The sequence below is a fragment of the Pleurodeles waltl genome, chromosome 3_1, assembly GCF_031143425.1.
Source record: "Pleurodeles waltl isolate 20211129_DDA chromosome 3_1, aPleWal1.hap1.20221129, whole genome shotgun sequence".
Lineage (NCBI taxonomy): Eukaryota > Metazoa > Chordata > Amphibia > Caudata > Salamandridae > Pleurodeles > Pleurodeles waltl.
Genome location: NC_090440.1, coordinates 285,749,839 through 285,774,024, shown reverse-complemented (window position 1 = coordinate 285,774,024; position 24,186 = coordinate 285,749,839). Strand labels below are relative to the sequence as shown.

General features: G+C 45.0%; 1 protein-coding gene across 4 annotated transcripts in view; it reads right to left on the bottom strand.

Moving 5' to 3' along the window:
• Nucleotides 1-24,186, bottom strand: part of ZNF280D (zinc finger protein 280D) — a 453,315-nt gene that overhangs the window by 271,479 nt on the left and 157,650 nt on the right. For all 4 annotated transcript variants that reach the window (XM_069222418.1, XM_069222414.1, XM_069222417.1 and 1 more), the window contains exons 10-11: nt 21,371-21,471; nt 21,135-21,281 (exon numbers count right to left, since the gene is read on the bottom strand). In XM_069222418.1, the coding sequence (XP_069078519.1) occupies nt 21,135-21,281; nt 21,371-21,471 (248 nt within the window). The remainder of the gene's footprint in view (nt 1-21,134; nt 21,282-21,370; nt 21,472-24,186) is intronic.

Below are 24,186 nucleotides of genomic sequence, written 5' to 3'. Positions count from 1 at the left end.
ATGCATCGGGATCATCCTGACTCATTGTGGAATGAGCTGGTGAGTGCATCAGTGGTGGAGTTGTTGCTGGTGATGCATGTGTTGATGGTGGTGGGGAAGGTGGTGGGGCTGTTTTCTTTGCCACCTTTGCCTGTGGTTGCTTGTCCCCTTGTTGAAAGGCAAGTTTCCTTTTTATCCTGATTGGGGGAAGAGTGGTTATCTTCCCGGTGTCCTCGTGAATATGAAGCCTTCTTTGCATGTAGTCAGGCTCTACAGCTTGAAGCTCCTCTCCAAATCTATGCAATTGGGAGGTTAATCCTTGTTCCTTTGTATAGGAACTAGTTTTCGGCTCCGAGGCTGGATGTTTCGGAACCGAAACCTTTTCGGAAGTCTTTTTAGGCTCCGAAGAAACCTTCTTTGTTTTCGGCGTGGTGTCTCAGTGCCGAAATTTTTCGGTGCTGCTGTCTCTGTGCCGAAGTTTCTCGGAGCCGCTGTCTCGGCTCAGAGGTTGCTGTGTGGCGGTATCTCGACCAGAGTCGGATGACTTCGACACCAGCATGCCCTTTTTCGGTGCCTTGGATCGGTCACCTAGTGTTCGGGTTAAGCCATGGCCTGTTGGCGGTGGCGTCCCCTGGGCTTTTGTGGACTTCTCGTGAGTCTTGATTTTCGACGTCTTACTCACGGTTTTGGTTGTTTCTTCGGCGTCTAGTTCTTCAGAATCCGACTCGTGGATGGAGAAAGCTTCTTCTTCCTCCTCGAAACGTTATTGACCTGTCGGCGTGGACGCCATTTGTAGTCTCCTGGCTCTTCGGTCTCTCAGCGTCTTCCTTGACCGAAACGCTCGACAGGCTTCACAAGTATCCTCCTTGTGCTCGGGGGACAATCACAAGTTACAGACCAGATGCTGATCCGTATACAGATACTTGTTATGGCATTTTGGGCAGAAGCAGAATGGGGTCCGTTCCATCAGCCTGGAAGTCGCACGTGGCCGGGCGAACCAGGCCCCGACAGGGGATCGAAAAAACCCCGAAGGGCCACCGGAGCTCTTCAAAATTCGGTGTCGATTTGTTGTAACTAACCCGATACCGAACGCAAACAATACCGACGTTTTTTTCCGAGATTCTAACTAACTTTCCGACCCGAAACACGGAGCGAAAAGGAACACGTCCGAACTCGATGGCGGAAAAAAAACAATCTAAGATGGAGTCGACGCCCATGCGCAATGGAATCGAAATGGGAGGAGTCCCTCGATCTCGTGACTCGAAAAGACTTCTTCGAAGAAAAACAACTTGTAACACTCCGAGCCCAACACCAGACGGCGGACTGTGCACAGCATGGGTATCTGCAGCTACACATGCCATCGAACACATATGTATATTATTTGTCAATTATATCTACCACAACGATCACAGGCTTCCGGTGAGGTTGGAGGGCACATGTGAATCTACAGCATTACATGCCATGAACAGATGTCTACTGGGTAAGTAATATTTCATGTTCAATGGCATGTGTGGCTGAAGATACACATGCTTTGCACAGACTATAAAGCAGTCCTCTCCCAGTAAGCAGTGGCTAGTCTGTAAGAATTGCAGTAGTCTGAAAAAGTGTCCGGAGCACTGCCTGGCCATCATTTGCTCGTTGATGAGCTAAAACATATACACAATAATGCTTAGTGATTGTGTGTGGTACAGACCAAGTAGCAGCATTACAAATATAGGCTATTGGAATGTTTCCTAACAAAGCCATACAAGCACCTTTTTTCCTGGTAGAATGTGGCCAAGGAGCTGTAGGCAACTGTCTTTTAGCTTTAAGGTAACAAGTTTGAATACACTTGACTACCCATCTAGCTATCCCATTTTTTTTTAATTTTTTTTAGATTGGATTGCCTTTGTGAGGCACTGAAAATGCTACAAAAATTTGTATGGATTTTCTCAAACTTTTAGTCTTATCAGTAATACATAAGAACTCTTAACACCTAGTGTGCGCAGAGCTCCTGCAGTAATAGAGACTGGCAGTGGGGAAAAAAAAACAGGTAACTCAACAGATTGGTTAATGGAAATGGTGAAATTACTTTTGGTCGAAATTTAGGAATTGTCGTAAGGGCTACTCTATCTTTAGGTACTTGGAAAAATGGTTCTTCTAAAGTGAAAGCTAGTACTTCACTTACACGTCTTAGGGAAGTGATAGCCACTAAAAAGGCAACTTTCCATGAAAGAAATTACAAAACAGCAGGAGTGCATGGGTTCAAAAGGCGGACCCAGGAGTCTAGTAAGGACATCATTAAGGTTTCATACTGGAGCTGACAGAAACCTGGGTGGAATAACCCTCATAAGGCATTTCGTAAATGCTTTGATTACAGGAATACTGATCAAATAAATGTATTTTGGAGGTAAGCAGCTACAGCTGGTAAATAGAGTCTAATAAATGAGTATGCTAAATTTGCCTTTTGTAAATGTAGCAGGTGATAAAATATGTTTTGCACCGATGCTTCGAGTGGATCAATGTATTTAGGTTGATAGTAGCATACAAAACAGTTCCATTTTACAGCATAACACTGTCTAGTTGTAGTTTTACGTGCCTCTCAAAGAATGTCCATACATTGAGGGAAATTGTAAATATCCAAACTCTATGCCTTTAGCAGGCATATCGCAAGATTGAGTGTTTTGGGATCCGGATGTCTGATCTGACCTCGCTTTTGAGTCACAAGGTCTGGTGGGAAATTTCTAGTGGGGGGACCAGAGAGATCCAACAATGTTGTGCACCAAGGCTGACATGCCCATGCGGGGGCTACAAGGATCATGGCGAGTGATGTTTGTCTCAGTTTGCGAACCAGAAATGGGATGAGGGAGAGAGGCAGAAAAGCATAAGCAAATATCCTTGAAAAATTCACCCACAGAGCACTGCCTTTGGACTGAGGGTGTGGGTATCTGGGCGCAAAGTTTTGGCATTTTTAATTTTCTGCATTGGCGAATAGATCTATTTCTGGTGTTCCCCAGAGGTGAAAGCATTAGTGAAGTACTTGTGGGTAAAGTTCCCATTCATGGACTTGTTGCTGCATCCTGCTTAGGAGGTCTGGAAACTGATTGTCTATTCCTGGGCAATATTCTGCCAGTAACTGAATGTGACTGTAAATTAGCCATTTACAAATTGTCTGAGAAAGAAGGGGCAATTGAGATGAGTGCCCTAACCACCCACCCACTGCCGTTTCAGCAGATAATCCATGGTTATCATGTTGTCTGTATGGACTAGAACCACTTTGTGGGAGAGTTGTGGCAGAAATGCTTTGAGCATTAAAAAGACTGCTAGTAACTCCAAATAGTTAATATGGAAAGTTTGTGTAATGGGATCCCACCTGTCTTGTATTGTAAGGCTGTCGAGATGAGCACCGCAACCTATCTGTGATGCATCTGTAATGATGATGAGGCACAGGGTCTTTAAAGGGCCACTCCTTGGATAGGTTGATGGGATTCCACCGTTGCAGAGAGTGGGGAATCTGGAGACCCAACACCACAAGATCCTGGAGATGACCCTGTGACTGAGACCAATGACAAGATAGACACTACTGTAAGGGACGCATGTGTAGTCTGGCATGAGGAACGATGGCAATGCAAGAAGCCATCATTCCCAATAGCTTCATCACTATTCTCACAGTGTAAAAGTGGTTCTCCTTGAATTGAGACAGAAGGATTGAATGCGAGCCGAGTTTGGATATGCCAACCCTGAGTGAGTATTGAGAATTGCTTCAGGATAAGGATGTATCTGTGATGGTTGGAGATGGGATTTGAGAAAGTTGATTGTACATCCCAGAGTGTGTAGATGATTTACTGTGTACTGAGTATGATTCTGACATTGTTGGATGGCCTTTGCCTTGATGAGCCAGTCGTCCAAATATGGGAAGACGTGATTATGCTGTCTTCTGAGTAATGCGGCAACTACTGCTAGACATTTTGTGAATAATCTGGGAGCGGTTGTTACCCCGAATGCTAAACCCTTGAATTGATAGTGTTTTTCCACAATGACAAATCTGAGTTATGTGCTGGATGTATGGTAATAGGCATCCTTGAGAACTAAGGCTGTCATGAAATCGCCTTGCTGTAATAGGGAAATAATTTCTGCAGAATGGCCATTTGGAAATGCTCTGAAAGGCCGTATAGTTTGAGAAGTCGGAGATCCGGAACTGGTCTTAGTGACCCATCTTTCTTTGGTATAAGGAGGTATAGAGAATATACTCCTAACCCTTGTTAAGACAGGGGAACTGGTTCTAAAGCCCCTTTGAGAAGAAGGGATTGTACCTCTTCTTTCAAAAGAATGAGAAGGTCGTGTGAAAATTTGTAAATCCCTAGGGGGAATATTTGGTGGAGTGGAAATGAGCTCTAGACAGTAACCATGTTGGATAATTGATAGAACCCATTGATCTGTGTTTTTTTGGACCATTGGTGATAGAAATTTGCTAGTCTTCCCCGTACTGGAGAGATGTGTGTTGGAGGAATCTGTAAGCAATCATTGGTGTGTGCTTGAGGCAGAACCTCCAGTGAATACCTTACCTCTGCCTTTGTTATTTGCGCCCCTGTAAGAGTCTCTGAAGGAACCTCTATTGTAAAAGTGTGTTCCAGTTTGGTATGGGAGGTAGAAGGCTCTGTAGATGACTTTCTCAAACCTCCCCTAAATTGTGGTCTACGAAAATTACCCCTACTTGGTGTACTTCGTAGTGCCCTATAGCTTTAGCTGGCTCTGAATCTTTTTTCAGCTGGTCAATGGTGGTATCAACTTCTGGGCCAAACAAGTGTTCTTTATCGAGAGGCATGTTGAGAACTGCCTGTTGTATTTCTGGCTGAAAGCCTGAGCATGTCAACCGAGCATGCTTTCTTATAATGGTAGAGGTGTTTATAGCACGTCCCACGGTATCCGCTGAATCAATGGCACATCTAATAGAATTGTTTGAGATGGCCTGCCCATCTGAGACTATCTCCAGGCCCCTTTTTTGATGGTACTGTGGAAGGTACTGAAGCAGTTCTTCCATCTCGTCCCAGTGGGCCCTATCATATCTTGCAAAAAGTGCCTATGATTTTGCAAGTCTCCATTGATTAGCAGCTTGGGAAGCTACTCGCTTCCCTGCTGCATCAAGTTTTTTGCTCACTTTATCAGGAGAAGGAGCAACTCATGTGGCCTATTGGCATATTTTCGTGCTGCACTTATGGCTATAGAGCGAGGAGGTAGTTGTGATTTAATGAATATAGGATTCATTATAGGATTGTCATGGATACCCCCACTTTGTGCCTGCTGTCAGTGTGTTTTGACTCTTCACTGGGATCCTGCTAACCAGGACCCCAGTGACTGTGCTCTTTCCCTCTAAATTTGGTTCTTCCTGACTTTGTACACACCACTATTGGCATAGGTGCCCCCATGTAAGTCCCTAGCATTTGGTACCGAGGGCATTGGGGCACCAGGAGTTCCCCATGGGCTCGGCATGTATTATACCACCCATGGGAGCCCATGCAAAATGTGTCTGCAGGCCTGCCACTGCAGCCTGCCTGAAAAGGTGCATGCACCCTTTCATTATAGGTCACTACACCAGGTCGCTGTAAGTCAACCCTCAACAGAGTTTCAGCACATCGGTACTAACTCGACATCGATCAGTGAGTAACCGTCTGAGACTTCTCCAATGTTGCCGACGATGAGCGGCGCTGCGTTACCTCTTTTGACATAATGTCCCCTTGACGTCATGTGTGTCGCCGTCGATAGAGATGGTGTTGAGTCCCTCGATGTCGACCAACATCATTGATGCAATTAAGGCAGTGCAGGCACTGTTGATGTTGATCCTGACGGGGAACAGATAGGTATCTTCCTACCTTTAGAGGTAGATCTTTTAACTTGTTTTTCTGTAGGTTTTAGTCCTTTGCCCTTGGGGACCTTTTCATGAAGAGAGGTGGACCTGAAAACTCCCGATGTTGCCTTTTATGTCTCTTGCATGCCATGGAGACGATTCTTCTCCCTGTCTTTCAAAGTTCTCTTTGAAAGGTGTTGGCAGTGTCTGCAGGTCTCAGGTATGTGTGTGCCAAGTAGACACATGATGCAGCCTGAGTGAAGGTCAGTCTGGGCTTTCTTTTTGCCACAGGCAGGGCATTTGACAAAAAGATGGAATTTTATTATAGGAACATCAAACAATTCCTGTCAGGAAATGTATTTTCACTCAAAAAGTGAAAAAGCATCAAGTGAAGTCTTCAGAAGTAGTTTTAGAAGTAAGTTTCTGGTAAAAGACCAGAAAATGAGAGCTCAATGATCCAGGATCCTCACTAAAGGAGCCATTAAAAAATAACTGATCTGTGACCTTACTTTCACCTCTGGGGCACAGTAGGATACTGGAGGTCGGGAGATCTTAAAGGCACAGTGCCAGTTTTTGCTTTGCTATATTTTAAATACAGCCTATTGGCTAACAATGATTCCGCATTTAATTACTGTTTCTCGTCAACAAAGGTAATTGTTGCACTGTATGCCTCTCTCTTTCTTACTTGAGACTGGTTTGCAGCTGTGTTATTTAGCAAAAGTCAAATTGGAGAAGACTATATATCTTTGAGTTTTAGGGTTGTATTTCATAGTATACACAGGAAATCATTAAGAGGTGTGGTAACTATAAGCGTGATATAGATAGAAGCCACCCTATGATTTGAAGAGCACTGAGCTTATAAAGTGTTACATATCAATTTAAAATGACTCTCGGGTATTAGTTGGGTAGCAGTGAGCTATTAGTATTTATAATTTTTTGTTGAAGCATATATATGTTTTTGGCTCCTTGTATATAGCTCAATATTCAATATGACTTTGTATTAATAACTTTTTTGGCTATGTGAGGACAGTATATTACCGACACATATATTTGATTGTATACTTAGCTGTATGAATAAGATCTGCCAAAATAATAACACTGAGATTGGCAAATTGCACTCTACTAACCATCAGTATTAATTTCTCCATATTTTCTACACTCACTTGGGTTATTCAGTGTAGCTTAGGAGTCGTTTGTTTTCGTTTTTGGCCCTGATGAAACGCCACCTGATCTGTAGAGATAACCAAGGTGTGAAATACGTTGACCTCTATTTAGGCCTGAAGGAAGATTTTTCCTTTGCCTCCCACCCCTTCTCGTTGGTAGAGTGGAGGAACATTATCTCAGTTCCTCTACCTACTGTTTTTAACCTCGACCAAGACCCTTCACGTATAATAAACATACTGCTGTGAGGTTCTTGAGCCAATTTTAACTTTTCCTCTCCAGCACCTCTTTTCCTGTAGGCTTAAATCTATTCCTACACGTTATTACTGCACGCACTCCAAAAGATCTCTTGCAAAGAGCCCCCTTGTGGGGCCCGTCGGACACTGCAGCTCCAGCCCGATGAGGAGCAGGCCCTATGATGAAGCATGACATCCAGTGGATGTGTGAGGGCTTTAGCTTCTATTTATAGAAGTGTCGTTCGGACCCGTGGTCCTCCATGTAGAACAGTGTACCTTTTTGATTTGTACCAAGGTTTCTAGGGTGGGGTATGTTGTGAGGAAACTGGGGTTCCCTGAGGCTGGGAGATGGCAGCGGGCTATTGTGCTACGCACAGGATCCCCTGTGCAGAGCTTGGAACAAGCAGTGACCAGGACCTCTGTAAGGGCTGCCTGTGGGAGTAAAGGTTCTGTGGGGGGCAACTACCAGCTGAAGCATCTCTATCAAGATGTTTGCCTTGACTGCCACTGACGGCAGCGTAAGGTTCCTTCCATACCACCATAGCAAATGAGCCCCCTCCTCCGCTGCCACAGTAGGAGGAGAGACTAGGTCAGTATCTGGGAAGGTATCCAGGCCACTGGCATCAACTAGATCCTCGTATCAGGTCTTCTCAGGATCTTCTGTTTGAAACATGTTTTATGTGCCCTCTTAACCTCAGAGAACACTAGTAACTTATGGCGTTTTTTTATTTTATGTACATTGGTTAAATGCCCATGTGACTTAGTGGTCAATAAAAAAAATCCTACTTTTCTGTGTAACTATAGCATTGACTGGATTGCATGTTTATTTAGCCACTACTGATATCTATAGTTAGCCATGACAGCTTGACTTCACTAAACCTGGAAAGTTAGCTGTCCAAATAAAGACAGAAAACTTACTAATGTTTAATAACAGCCCTCTACCATCAGATCTTTTATTGAGTCACTCAAGTAATAATTACCATTGCATTAATTGTACAGCACATGTGATTAAAAAAAGTGGAAACATGACTTAGCTTACTTATGCAAAATCACCTAAATTTCTGCTATCTCAGAAGTTTAAGCAGTAATGCACTGTAAAAAGGGGTGTTGTGAAAAGTTGATGTGTTACAGATGTCAGCAAGTGGCACACCTGCAATGAGTACATACTTGGGCATCAGGGATCTGGATACTTGTACATGTGTACCACAGGTCTGCTGGACGTTCTATGGTACAAAGCTACGCATGCTGAAATCAAACCAGCAGACACATTTGTTGATAAGGCTAAGTCTTCATAAGTTATTTGCAGCTTATGGAAATGCTCACATTATTTTCTAAAGGTCTTTGTCCTATCATTGTAGATTTTTAGGTAACCCTACAAATTCAATGTATCCAGAGCGGCTGGATTTGCTAAGAAAGTTTTATTCAACTGAAAAGACAACGGTACTTTGGACATAAAATAGGGTTGAGTTGTCAGCACAATTCTAGATTTTTCAAATGTGAGATAAAGGGGCTTAATAGTTTGCACTTGCCTCTCCCCTACTATGCTGGACAGGGGATGGCTAACAAAGTACTGTTTTCCATAATAACATTTGCAGAGGGAATCTGTGTATAAGTTCCAATTGTTTTTTTTTTTTTCATGACAGGCTATAAAAAGTATTTAGAGGCAAATGTATGACCCTTTGTTTTGCGACTTGCAATCTGCGATCTGTTTGTGAAACGCGAATCAAAATTTACAAGTTTTAAGTACACTGTTTATGATTCCCAATGGGGTTGCAAATGGACCTGCCTCATCAATATTTATGAGGTAGGTCACAGTTTCCGACCCCATTGGCAATGGCCAGCACTCACAGGGCTGGTGGCCTGCTGGGGACAGTGGCCACCATGACTGTGACAGCTTTTAAATAAGAAAACTCTTCAGGCTGCACAACTACTCCTACTGGTAAGTAACCATTTCGTTTTGCAGCATTAATCTTCTTCTGGGTTCACATGCTGCGCATTCGATTATGTAGTGGTATTCCCTGCTTTCGCTTGGTCGGGGTGAAATGAGGAAGAACTGCCAAACAACTGTTGCCATACCTTTTGACCCACTTGCGCTTCTTTGTTAAATATTACGTTCACACGGTCAGGTTTTACAAACGTGAGGAGAGGCCCATATTGCTGGTGCGCAGATAAAGTCTAAAAGACACATTTGCTCGTAACTCTTGAGTTGCGCCCTTCTTTCTTCTTGAATGAGCCTTGAGACATGAATTAAGTGTCTTCCCTGTGGCTCAGTAGCGGATTTGTAATGTTTCCACAATCCACTGTGCAACTGTTCCTTTTGTCACTGGAGAACCCTTGGTTGATTTTGTGTAGGAGACGAATAACTAGTTACCCTTGCGAAACTGTTTAGTTTCTTCCAAGTAGTATATTAAAGCTCTTCTCACATTGAAGGTTTACAGATGTTTCTCAGTTTGTGTTTGTGGTTCCGTGAAGAATATTAGTAGTTGAATGCTTCGGTTGAAGTGAAAGCTGTTTACTACTTTGGGAAAGAACTGAGGGTTTGTTCTGAGGACCAAGCCAAAAACATAAACGGGGCAAATTAAGGTCCAATCGACATGCCCCCAATAGGGCTATGTAATCAGAAAGAGTATGCCGTTTCTATGAAAGAAGAAGGAGGAGGAGGTCAGAGAGTAACCCAAGGATCTGACTGATCAGGAAGCAAGAGCCCTCACACACCCAAAAGGGTGTCATGCTTCAACATCAGGCAGATCCTCATTGGGCAGGCACTGCAATGCCAAACAGGCCCCACTAGGGGGCTCTTCGCCAGTGTTTTTTTGTATTTTTTGCCAATGTGAAGAGTGAGATGCAGTGCTCTGTGTAGTGATATGAGTAGAATGGTGTAAGTTGAATGTTAAAAATAACTAAGATATCCTAATCCTATTTACTATACAAGAACCATTGTTATGATTAAAATGACACTGGCCAGAAGTGTGAACATTGATGCAATGCCCCAACATGAGTGGCAAAGGTAGCACTAATTGGCGTTTTAATTTAAGAGGGAGCCAGGTCGAGTTGTGCCCGCAGCCTATCCCATCCATAAGTACTTTGTTCTGAGGACCACCTTGTCTTTGTGTATCTGTGTGTATGGTTCCTGTAAGTTCACCAACTCTGTAGTGATGTGATAGCAAGTAATAATGCTGTTTTAAGTGTGATAGGTAGGAGATCTTCTTTCTTTATAGGATCAAAAGGCAATGTCATAAATTGTGTTAGTACTGTGTTCAGGCTCCACATAGGTGCTGGTGCCTTTCTGGGGGTGCAATTCTCTTTGAACCCTCCAAGAATCTCTTCACCACTGGAGAGGTGAAGAACTTGTTACATGATGCGCCCATGGTATATGCAAGCGTGACTGCTAAAAGCACCTTCAGTGCTGACTAGTTTATCCCGCTGTCTAGCAGAGGTGTGAGGTATCATAGTACAATTTCCTGCTTTGTTACCATTACTGCGGTCTTGTTGATTGTGCAAAAATGGAAATACTTTCTCCATTTTGCTGCATAGCATTGTATTGTGGTAGGCTTCCTTGCCTCTTAATTTTTTCCATAGTTCTGTACAGTAGGTGTAGGTATCTGAATTTATGTATTCAGAGCCAGGAAGCTAGATTGAGCTTTGTTGGCTCCGGATGGTACATTTTCCCCTCTTGCATTGTGAGAAGATCCTGTTCCGCATTGATCTTGATCATTTCTAACCAGGACATTTCGAGTAGGTTTGAATACCAAGTCAGTCTGGCCCATTAAGGGGCTATTAGGGTGAGATTTGTCCCTGGTTGTCTGGCTTTCTCCAATACCTTCGGTATTAGTGGATATTGGTGGAAAGATGTAAGCAAATCTCCCTGACCAGATTAGTGACATGGCATTCCCTTTTGATTGGTGGCGCTGAAGCCTGTTTGCTTGCCCCAGGCCATGAAACTCTTTGCCTGAGTTTCCTGTTTTAGTTCTCACTTAAGTGAGGTGCTTTCGTGTCTGCTTAGTCTGTCCACCTCTGCGTTTTCTTCCCTTGCTAGGTGGATAGTTTGTAAGCTGTTCCTCTTTGGGATCGCCCATTGCCATATTTCTTGGGCTAGCCAGCTCAAAGTGAAAGACTGTGCCTCCCTGTTTGCTCAGGTAAAAAGTTGTTGTATTGTCCATTTGTATCTGTACAGTCTTTACTGTTATGTGTGCCTAAAATGGCTTCAGAGCTAGGAACACTGTTTTCATCTCCAGGAAGTAGATGTGCTTTATTGCATCTGTGTCATTCTATTGGCCTTGTACTTACAGATTGCCTGTGTGTGCTCCCCACCCTTTCGGGGATGCATCTGTTGTGATGTTCACAGTTGGAGTTGGTGTTTGAATGGTGTTCCTAATATTACGTTCTGTGATGTCCACCACTGTATCTCCTTTTTATCTTTGCTATTACAACCACTATATCCTCACAACTCCCCGTGGCCTGTGACCAGTTGTTGCATAACCACTCCTGGAATGGATATATGTGTAGTCTTGCATGTGTGGAATGCATGATGCTGTCACGCCTGTTCGCTTTATGACTGTTCTCACTGTCACAGACCGCCCCCTCTGGTATAGGTGAGCTTGCTCTACCATCGCCTTTACCCTCTTCTGAGTTGGGTATGTCAAGCAGTTTCGGATCAGTGTCACCCCTATGAAAACTATTATTTCAGTTGTAGAGGCGACGCCTTTCGATTTATTGAAAATCCAAGGCGTTCTAAGGTTGTAATCATCATTTGAATGTCCCTTTGGCATTTTTATTTTGACTTTGTCTATACCTGGCAGTCGACTAGGAATCAGTATGCATGTATTCCTTTCCTTCTTAGAAAGGTAGCAGCTGCTGTGAAGCATTTTGTACAGACCCTTGGTGCTGCATTTATGCTGAACAGTAAGATGCTGAAATGATAGTGTACTTTCTCGAGTATGAATATTAGATACCTTTTGTGTGCTTGATTCCTGGGTATGTGCAGATAATCATCCTGCAAAACTAGTGTTGCCATATAGTCCTTTTTGTAGTAGTGGAATTAATCCCTTTAGTGCTGTCACCTTGAAGTGTTGTGTGCGGATGAACTTGTTTATAAATCTGAGGTCCAGAACTGACCTTAGGGTGAGGTCTTGCTTTGGAACCAAGAAGAAGGCTGATTAGTTTCCTTTGTTTTGTTTCATTACTGGTACATTTTCTATTGCTGGCTTTTGTAGAAGCTCTTTGTAGAAGTTATTTGACATCCTTTCTGAGTTATCAGAGTTCCACCTTTTGCTACCTTCTCTATTTTGGTGAGATTAGTGGTGGTGTTTTGATTACTTCTATGCAGTATCAGTGACGTATCATGTTTTAAATCCAACTGTCCATGGAGATTTCTGCCCACTGCTGTGGGTAGTTTCCTATTCTGCCTCCCACCGGTGTCTTGTGGGGTCTTGTTTTTGCTGTAGAGTGAGTTACGGGTAGCTCCTCCTCCCCAGGAGATGTTTCCTCTTCCAATTCCTCTTGCACGATTCCTCTTCCAATTCCTGCCTCGCAGGATATTGCCACTGTTATGTGGTCGGTTGTGCGGTTTGCTGTAAGGTGTTTTGGGCTTAGTGCTGGTGTTGTTGACCCAATAGGAAGGATCCCCTGATATTGGGTCTTCTGAGTGTGCTTCTCCCTCTCCTGAGTGCACCCCTGTAGCACTGTAAGGCTCCATCGCCTTAGCCATCTCATGGTACTTTTTTTTATTTGTGGCAAAGACTTGTCAACCGCCTGCCCAAATAGTGCCTCCCCTGTGAAGGGTTTGTTGATGATGAAGGCTTGTACTTCCTGCTTGAAACCTGATATTCTGAGCCAGCTATGCCTTCTTAACATTGTGCCTGTGCACATTTGCCTGCTGCATCCAGAGCCGACTTTACGAAGGTGTTGGCAATGTTCTTGCCTTCTTGGACTTTTGCTATGGCTCTCTTCCGGTCCTCCTCAGGAAGTTTCTGCACGAGTGCTTCGGTTCCGTCCCATTGCTGTGGACTGTATCTGTTTAGCAGCATGTTTGAATTGGCAATTCGCCACGGCACTGCCTCTCTCTCTCTCCATCTTTCTGCCAACCATGTCTAGCCATTTTGCTTTCCCTTTCTGGTGGGGGCACAGCTGAGGTGTGTGTACTGCTCCTCCTTCTGGCAGTAGTAACAACAATGTAATTTGCTGAAGTATTCCCTTGAATGTATTTAGAATCTGTGTTTGAAGACTTATATTTTTTTTCCACCCGAGGGGTGACTGCCTTGGCTATGGCAGGCTACTTAACCACCTCTTTGCCATGGTCAAAAATGCTAGGAAGCATTGGGAGGTATAAGTTCCCCTTATTGGCAAGCATTAATGTTTCCAGGAGAAAACAGGAATCTCCTTTCTCCTCCTCTTGTGTCACCCCATATATGATTCTGCAGCCCTTGTTACCAGTCTATTGTACATTGTGAGGTCGTCGGGTGGTGATGGCCTTGGGTAGGTGTCTACCTCTTCTTCTGGTGATTCAGTTTTGAGGTCAATCCAAGACTCATTGTCAAACCTCCCTGTTCCTTCTTTGTATTCATAGAACTTGTCTTCTGCGTCCTCTTCATGAGGTTTCAGAATTAGTGCAGCCTCTAAGTCTGATTCCTCTTCCTCAGCATCAAGTCTAGTCGAAGGCTTGCTTGGAATCCTGAATTCCCTTACAGAGTTTTCAAACTCCTTTTTATCTGGATGAGCGCTGTCATTTCTGCCAATTTCACCTCTTCCTTTCGACCTCCAGCTAATTTTCGAAATCTGGGACAATCTTTTCTTCAGCATCAACGGTTCGGTCTCAGAAGGATTCAGCTTCTCCTTCAAGGTCTCTCGACCAGAAGATCCTTTCAGCACCTGTAGGAAGTTGGCTCTGTATGCACTATTTCAAAGTAAGGAATAGTATGCACAGAGTCCAAGGGTTCCCCTTAGAGTTAAGATAGTGGCAAAAAAGAGATAATACTAATGCTCTAATTTGTGGTAGTGTGGTCGAGCAGTAGGCTTATCAAAGGAGTAGTGTTAAGCATTCGTTGTACATACACAAGCAATAAATGAGGAACACACACTCAGACAATTCCAGGCCAATAGGTTTTTGTATAGAAAAATATATTTTCTTAGTTTATTTAAAGAACCACAGGTTCAAATTTTACATGCAATACTTAAAATGAAAGGTATTGCAGGTAAGAACTTTAGGAACTTTGAATAATCAAAATAGCATATACAGTCTTTACATAAATCACATATAGCTCTTTTAAAACTAGACAGTGCAATTTTCACAGTTCCTAGGGGGAGTAAGAGTTTATCAGTTCTTGCAGGTAAGTAAACCACCTACGGGGTTCAAGTTTGGGTCCAAAGTAGCCCACCGTTGGGGGTTCAGAGCAACCCCAATGTTACCACACCAGCAGCTCAGGGCCGGTCAGGTGCAGAGTTCAAAGTGGTGCCCAAAACGCATAGGCTTCAATGGAGAAGGGGGTGCCCCGGTTCCAGTCTGCCAGCAGGTAAATACCCGTGTCTTCGGAGGGTAGACCAGGGGGGTTTTGTAGGGCACTGGGGGGGGGGGGGGGGGGGGGAGGGACACAAGTAAGCACAGAAAGTACACCCTCAGCAGCACGGGGGCGGCCGTGTGCCGTGTGCGAACACACGTCGGGTTTCCAATGGAAATCAATGGGAGACCAAGGGGTCTCTTCAGCGATGCAGGCAGGCAAGGGGGTGGGGGGGGCTCCTCGGGGTAGCCACCACCTGGGCAAGGGAGAGGGCCTCCTGGGAGTCACTCCTGCACTGGAATTCCGATCTTTCAGGTCCTGGGGGCTGCGGGTGCAGAGTCTTTACCAGGCATCGGGATCTGGGAGTCAGGCAGTCGCGGTCAGGGGGAGCCTCGGGATTCCCTCTGCAGGCGTCGCTGTGGGGGCTCAGGGGGGACAACTCTGGCTACTCACGGTCTCGCAGTCACCGGGGAGTCCTCCCTGAGATGTTTGTTCTCCACAAGTCGAGCCGGGGGCGTCGGGTGCAGAGTAGCAAGTCTCACGCTTCCGGCGGGAAACGCAGTTGTTTTAAAGTTGCTCCTTTGGAAACAAAGTTGCAGTCTTGGTTGAACAGAGCCGCTGTCCTCGGAAGTTCTTGGTCCTTCTAGAGCAGGGCAGTCCTCTGAGGATTCAGAGGTCGCTGGTCCCTGGGGAAAGCGTCGCTGGAGCAGTGTCTGTAGAAGGGAGGGAGACAGGCCGGTAGAGCTGGAGCCAAAGCAGTTGGTGTCTCCGTCTTCTCTGCAGGGTTTTTCAGCTTAGCAGTCCTCTTCTTCTTAGGTTGCAGGAATCTGAGTTCCTAGGTTCAGGGGAGCCCCTAAATACAGAATTTAGGGGTGTGTTTAGGTCAGGGAGGGCAGTAGCCAATGGCTACTAGCCCTGAGGGTGGCTACACCCTCTTTGTGCCTCCTCCCAAGGGGAGGGGGTCACATTCCTATCCCTATTGAGGGAATCCTCAATCTGCAAGATGGAGGATTTCTAAAAGTCAGAGTCACCTCAGCTCAGGTTGCCTTAGGGGCTGTCCTAACTGGCCAGTGACGACTCCTTGTTTTTCTCATTATCTCCTCCAGCCTTGCCGCCAAAAGTGGGTCCGTGGCCGGAGGGGGCGGGCAACTCCACTAGCTGGAATGCCCTGGGGTGCTGTAACAAAGGGGGTGAGCCTTTGAGGCTCACCGCCAGGTGTTACAGCTCCTGCAAGGGGGAGGTGATAAGCATCTCCACCCAGTACAGGCTTTGTTACTAGCCACAGAGTGACAAAGGCACTCTCCCCATGTGGCCAGCAACATGTCTCTAGCGTGGCAGGCTGCTAAAACCAGTCAGCCTACATGGGTAGTTGGTTAAGGCTTCAGGGGGCACCTCTAAGGTGCCCTCTGGGGTGTATGTTGCAATAAAATGTACACTGGCATCAGTGTGCATTTATTGTGCTGAGAAGTTTGATACCAAACTTCCCAGTTTTCAGTGCAGCCATTATGGTGCTGTGGAGTTCGTACATGACAGACTCCCAGACCATATACTCTTATGGCTACCCTGCACTTACAATGTCTAAGGTTTTGCTTAGACACTGCAGGGTCACAGTGCTAATGCACTGGTGCCCTCACCTTTGGTATAGTGCACCCTGCCTTAGGGCTGTAAGGCCTGCTAGATGGGTGACTTATCTATACTGCATAGGCAGTGTGAGGATGGCATGGCACCCTGAGGGGAGTGCCATGTCGACTTACTCGTTTTGTCCTCACCAGCACACACAAGCTGGCAAGCAGTGTGTCTGTGCTGAGTGAGGGGTCCCCAGGGTGGCATAAGATATTCTGCAGCCCTTAGAGACCTTCCCTGGCATCAGGGCCCTTGGTACCAGGGGTACCAGTTACAAGGGACTTACCTGGATGCCAGGGTGTGCCAATTGTGGAAACAAAAGTACAGGTTAGGGAAAGAACACTGGTGCTGGGGCCTGGTTAGCAGGCCTCAGCACACTTTCAAATAAAAACTTAGCATCAGCAAAGGCAAAAAGTCAGGGGGTAACCATGCAAAGGAGGCATTCCCTTACAGCACCTTTACCAGCTTGCCATCAAAATGGTATCCCGTGATTAGGATCCGTGGGATTCATTTGTTTGTGGCTGATCTGCGATCATCAACTTCTTTGACGTTGAGGCTGCCATGTGTGCTTTTTTTTCCCCAAGGTCTCAGCCTTGGAGCCTTTCATTGTTTTGGTTACCTTTTGAAAATTTCTTTCAGCATCCTTCACCACCGTCTTCTCAGCTGGTCTCTTTTTGACACCTGCTTCTACTATTTGCTTGTTTCTAGTCCAAGAAGGACCTAGCTTGGCAGTTCGGGCTGGACTGTTCCCATGGTGGGGAGCAGGTTGATTTGCATATGGCTGGGTCCAAACTGGAATGGGTGGCAATAAAAAAAATGGATTTAAGCCCAGATCTCTGTACTGGGGGGTGAATGTCCATCACTTGTTCTTTTTGCAGGCTCATTGACTAATGCATAGTTGGTGACCTAAAAATGGCCATAGCGGTCTTAGTCAAAGTCACTGATGAAGTGTTTGTTGCCAAAATGGTAGCAGTTGTCACCATCAACAAAGTAGAGTTCATCGAAAAAGCTGTTAGTGCCACTGTAAAGAAATGGCTCCCTGTTGCAGTTACCCCCCACTTTTGCCTGATACTGATGCTGACTTGACTGAGAAGTGTGCTGGGACCCTGCTAACCAGGCCCCAGCACCAGTCTTCTTTCACCTAAAATGTACCATTGTCTCCACAATAGGCACAACCCTGGCATCCAGGTAAGTCCCTTGTAACTGGTAACCCTGGTACCAAGGGCCCGGATGCCAGGGAAGGTCTCTAAGGGCTGCAGCATGTCTTATGCCACCCTAGGGTCCCTCACTCAGCACAGACAAACTGCTTGCCAGCTTGTGTGTGCTGGTGGGGAGAAAATGACATGGCACTCCCCTCAGGGTGCCATGCCAACCTCACACTGCCTGTGGCATAGGTAAGTCACCCCTCTAGCAGGCATTACAGCCCTAAGGCAGGGTGCACTATACCACATGTGAGAGCATAGGTGCATGAGCACTATGCCCCTACAGTGTCTAAGCAAAACCTTAGACATTGTAAGTGCAGGGTAGCCATAAGAGTATATGGTCTGGGAGTCTGTCAAAAACAAACTCCACAGCTCCATAATGGCTACACTGAATACTGGGAAGTTTGGTACCAAACTTCTCCGAATAATAAACCCACACTGATGCCAGTGTTGGATTTATTAAAAAATGCACACAGAGGGCATCTTAGAGATACCCCCTGTATTTTACCCAATTGTTCAGTGCAGGACTGACTGGTCTGTGCCAGCCTGCTGCTGAGAGACGAGTTTCTGACCCCATGTGGTGAGGGCCTTTGTGCTCTCTGGGGACAGAAACACAAGCCTGCTCTGGGTGGAGATGCTTCACACCTCCCCCCTGCAGGAACTGTAACACCTAGCAGTGAGCCCCAAAGACTCAGGCTTCGTGTTACAATGCCACAGGGCACTCCAGCTAGTGGAGATGCCCGCCCCCTGGACACAGCCGCCACTTTTGGTGGCAAGTCCAGGAGAGATAATGAGAAAAACAAGGAGGAATCACTGGCCAGTCAGGACAGCCCCTAAGGTGTCCTGAGCTGAGGTGACTCTGACTTTTAGAAATCCTCCATCTTGCAGATGGAGGATTCCCCCAATAGGATTAGGGATGTGCCCCCCCTCCCCTCAGGGAGGAGACACAAAGAGGGTGTAGCCACCCTCAAGGACAGAAGCCATTGGCTACTGCCCTCCCAGACCTACACACACCCCTAAACTCAGTATTTAGGGGCTCCCCAGAACATAGTAAACTAGATTCTTGCAACCTAAGAAGAAGAGGACTGCTAAGCTGAAAAATCCTGCAGAGAAGACGGAGACACCAACTGCTTTGTCCCCAGCTCTACCGGCCTGTGTCCCCACTTCTAAAGACACTGCTCCAGCGACGCTTTCCCCAGGGACCAGTGACCTCTGAAGCCTCAGAGGACTGCCCTGCACCTAGAAGGACCAAGACCTCCCGAGGACAGCGGCTCTGTTCACCCAAGACTGCGACTTTGCTACAAAGAAGCAACTTTGAAACAACTTGCGTTTCCCGCCGGAAGCGTGAGACTTGACACTTTGCACCCGACGCCCCCAGCTCGACTTGTGGAGAACAATCACTTCAGGGAGGACTCCCCGGCGACTGCGAGACCGTGAGTAGCCAGAGTTGCCCCCCCTGAGCCCCTACAGCGACGCCTGCAGAGGGAATCCCGAGGCTCCCCCGACCGCGACTGCCTGCATCTCAGATCCCGACGCCTGGTAAAGACTCTGCACCCGCAGCCCCCAGGACCTGAAGGATCCGAACTCCAGTGCAGGAGTGACCCCCAGGAGGCCCTCTTCCTTGCCCAGGTGGTGGCTACCCCGAGGAGCCCCCACCCCTTGCCTGCATCGCTGAAGAGACCCCTTGGTCTCCCATTGATTTCAATTACAAACCAGACGCTTGTTTGCACACTGCACCCGGCCGCCCCCGTGCCCCTGAGGGTGTACTTTCTGTGTGGATTTGTGTGTCCCCCGGTGCCCTACAAAACCCCCCAGGTCTGCCCTCCGAAGACGTGGGTACTTACCTGCTGGCAGACTGGAATCGGGGCACCTCCTTCTCCATTGAAGCCTATGCGTTTTGGGCACCACTTTGAACTCTGCACCTGACCGGCCCTGAGCTGCTGGTGTGGTAACTTTGGGGTTGCTCTGAACCCCCAACGGTGGGGTACCTTGGACCCAAACTTGAACACCGTAGGTGGTTTACTTACCTGCAAAAACTAACAAACTCTTACTCCCCCTAGGAACTGTTGAAAATTGCACTGTGTCTAGTTTTAAAATAGCTATATGTGATTTATGTGAAAAGTGTATATGCTATTTTGCTAATTCAAAGTTCCTAAAGTACCTACCTGCAATACCTTTCATTTGAAGTATTACATGTAAATCTTGAACCTGTGGTTCTTAAAATTAACTAAGAAAATATATTTTTCTACACAAAAACCTATTGGCCTGGAATTGTCTCTGAGTTTGTGTTTCTCATTTATTGCCTGTGTGTGTACAACAAATGCTTAACACTACTCCTTTGATAAGCCTACTGCTCGACCACACTACCACAAAATAGAGCATTAGTATTATCTCTTTTTGCCACTATCTTACCCCTAAGGGGAACCCTTGGACTCTGTGCATACTATTCCTTACTTTGAAATAGTGCATACAGAGCCAACTTCCTACAGCCACCATCAATGAGCTTTTCCGTTTTGTTTGACGTCTAAAAAATGAGGCAAACTTGTCTGTGCTAAAGTCTACCAGCCCTTACCTGCATCTTTAAGGATGATGATGTGCCTGCAGTCTTGGAGGAAGACTTAGTCAATGCCGTCATGGATGGATGAGGAGTCATCTTGAACGTGGAAGACTGAATAAAACTGGTGCACTGTCTAAGGTCTTTGTTTGAACTTTAGACCTTTTCTGTAAGCTTAATACACTAAACAAGTGGGTCTGCGACTTACAGACATGTTCAGGGGGTTTCTGAGCAAGGGATGCAAGAGTCTCCATGGATGAGGCTCTGAACAGCTCCAATTTTCACTTTGTAGCCAGCACACATTTAGCAGAAAGAGCACCTGCCAGCTTTTTGCTTCATTAAAAATTCATAAGGTCCATGACTGTCACTGAAGACAGATGTCACATCTCCTCCCCACATGGTGATAGCAATGAAGACATAGAAGGCATTCGGTTTTGTAATCTTCATAGTACTTCTTGGCCCCAAAGGACTAACATGATTTAAATACGGCTCTGGTTTACAGGTGAATACCAATAAAAACGCGAGAAGCACAGATCTGAAGTAATGAGCAGAGCTCGAGATTTTCATTGCTATCAGATGGAGTAGAAAAATCAGAGCGCTCCACCTCAGTTGAGATTTGAGCCCCTTCACATCACTGCCAAGAGTTTGGGTGACATAATAAGGTGAATGGGGCTGCAAAAAGCCTATGGATGTTTTCAGTGTTACCTGGGTCTAGATACAATAATTCATAAATTATGAATATATGAATTGATAAATCATAGGACCACAGTGATTAACAGTACTCAATGTTGGGTACTGCTCAATAATCACTGGCCCCTGGAGAAGCCAAAGAAAGGACAATACTATAAAAATATCAAAACCTTTTAAGGGTTAACATACATGGATGAAATTTTTCAGAAATTTTTAATCAGACATAATAAGCTTCTGTTAGGAACCCAACTATAGGATAGTTCTTGAGTTGTAATTAAGAGCACCTTTGATTTTCGTAATAAAACAGCCCTGTTAACATAAATACATTTTATTTCCGTTACAACTAAACCAGCTGACAAACCACTGACTCACCTGATGTTTCATGTAATGCTGCATATAAGGTGTTCCAATTCTGACAACTTTGAGGCAGAAGGGGCAAAGCAAGGCTTTTGTATTTTCATGAACTGTTCTGAAGTGGCTTTCTACATCCGAGAATAATGACGACCTGTAGCTACACACCTAATTAAAAACAAAACAACACTTTGATACATTAAATAAAATTAAGATGCACTAGAAAAAAAATGCATAAATGGATTACTTAAGAGTACCTGGCAAACATATGGCATTTCCCCTGGCTTGTGATTATCCTTCATGTGTTGCAACAAAACTTGCTCATTATCATAAGATAATTCACAAATTTTACATATTGCTGAAACAAAAAACAGGAAAATGATTAGTTGAATACCTCATAAAATCGTTTTTAATAAATGCATTGTAAACACCTCTTTACGAAACAAATCAATTGGCTATGGGGACGACCAAGGAGTAATCTGTGTTCACTGTTGAAGCTATTCCTTCAAATCTCTGACAGGACTGACAGTACTCATGATCTTCGTGGTGGAGAGAACCAATTTGGGACATCTTTTGCCATTGAGGAAAAAAGGAGTAATATATTCTGACATGGAGCATTAGAAGTGCAGTTTTTTTTTTTAGAAAAGATTTTTGTTTAGAGGACCAAAGTGTGCAAGCATCACCCTGAGTCCCGTTGTTCACTTGGAATGAAAAAATCTCTTGTGATACAGACGGGGCGCCCAGTACTGAACTGTAGCTACTGTAATAAAGGGACTCATTTAGAGTTTGGTAGAAAGGGTACTCCATCTCTGAGTACTCGCTTCGCCTGGTTTACAGTTAGGAGGACCTTAGGTATGTCAGTGACAGATGCTACTCAGTTTCTGTCACTGGCATATTTCTCAAATGGCATAATAGAGTAAGGGCCGTCAGAGACCTGGCTATTTGACCACCTGCTCGATTTAGAGTGGGCAGTGGAATAGTCAGTTTTTACTTTCTCTTATGGCTATGAAAAATGCGGTGGTAAGGGACAGTGAAAACATTTCGATGACTGCCACACCATGGGAGACATCTCCCAGGGTGTGGTGGTCATGAAAACAAGGTAAAAGTTTGATGAACTGTACAGTCATTTTGATCGTAACTTCAGTCAAACTTAATTAATTTACCAGAACCAACATGATGATGGCTCTGAGCAATGATCAAAGGTATCTGCTTCGGCCCGGCCAATGGATCAAAGAATCTGGTTGGTGCTCGTAATGACAATAGCTAAGCATAATATTGCAGGTAACTGAGGTGCTACCTCTACCCCTCGAGTAGAAGACTGGGAGGCGGACATGGACTGGTGCCAACAAACAGAACATAGTGAATCCCTCAGCTGAGGCTATTGTGCATTGTATATTCCTCTGTATTGCTGTACCGCAATTGAGCAACAGTTTAATAAAAAAAAAAAAAAAAAAAAAAAAGAGGTTGGGGGAAGGGAGTAGGTGTCTGCTTCACCAGCAATGACTAGAGAGGTCTGCTTCGGAGTACCATCTGTGGCCTGGACTCTAAATCAGAGAGCAAAAGATCTAAAAGGCTATCCCAGAGGATCTCTAAATAACAGAGGTAGTGAGGAACTAATGCAATTACATTTAACTCAAGGGAGACTTGTTATTCTATTACTGTATCTGGAAGGGATTGGATAAAACTTCTGGGAAACTTTTCTACCCTATTGCATAGTCACTGTCAGCAGTTTTCTGCCTTTTCAATGAATTTAACAATGTCCAAGACAATCACCAGAACAACAGCAGTGTAGAATGGAGAGAGAGAGAGAGGAGAGAGAGAGATAGAGATATATATGGAAAATGTCACTTACCCAGTGTACATCTGTTCGTGGCATTAGTTGCTGCAGATTCACATGCTGTGCACATCCTGCCATCTGGTGTTGGGCTCGGAGTGTTACAAGTTGTTTTTCTTCGAAGAAGTCTTTTCGAGTCATGAGACTGAGGGACTCCACCCATTTTGGCTCCATTGCGCATGGGCGTCGACTCCATCTTAGATTGTTTTCCCCCGCAGAGGGTGAGGTAGGAGTTGTGTATGCTAGTAATAGTGCCCATGCAATGGAGTAATGTACATAATGTAGTTTAAAGTAATATATTTTCAAATTTACAAATGTTCAAGATCAACTTCTTAACGGCTACAGGCTTCCGGGGAGGCGGGTGGGCGCATGTGAATCTGCAGCAACTAATGCCACGAACAGATGTACACTGGGTAAGTGACATTTTCCGTTCGATGGCATGTGTAGCTGCAGATACACATGCTGTGCATAGTCTAGTAAGCAGTTATCTCCCCAAAAGCGGTGGTTCATCCTGTAGGAGTTGAAGTTGTTTGAAACAATGTTCGTAGTACTGCTTGACCTACTGTGGCTTGTTGTGCCGTTAACACATCTACACAGTAGTGTTTGGTAAATGTATGAGGCGTAGACCATGTAGCTGCCTTACATATTTCAGTCATTGGAATGTTTCCTAGAAAGGCCATGGTAGCACCTTTCTTTCTGGTTGAGTGTGCCTTTGGTGTAATAGGCAGTTCTCTCTTTGCTTTAAGATAGCAGGTTTGAATACACTTAACTATCCATCTAGCAATGCCTTGTTTAGAAATTGGATTACCTGTATGAGGTTTTTGGAAAGCAACAAATAAATGTTTTGTTTTTCGAATTAGTTTTGTTCTGTCAATGTAGTACATTAACGCTCTTTTGATGTCTAATGTATGTAGTGCTCTTTGAGCTACAGAGTCTGGCTGTAGGAAGAACACTGGTAATTCTACTGTTTGATTCAAGTGGAACGGTGATATAACTGTTGGTAAAAATTTTGGATTTGTCCGTAGAACTACTTTATGCTTGTGTATTTGAATAAATGGTTCTTGTATGGTAAATGCTTGAATTTCACTCACTCTTCTTAGAGATGTGATGGCAATTAAAAATGCAACTTTCCATGTTAAGTATTGCATTTCACAAGAGTGCATGGGCTCAAAAGGTGGACCCATGAGTCGTGTTAAGACAATGTTGAGGTTCCATGAAGGAACTGGTGGTGTTCTTGGT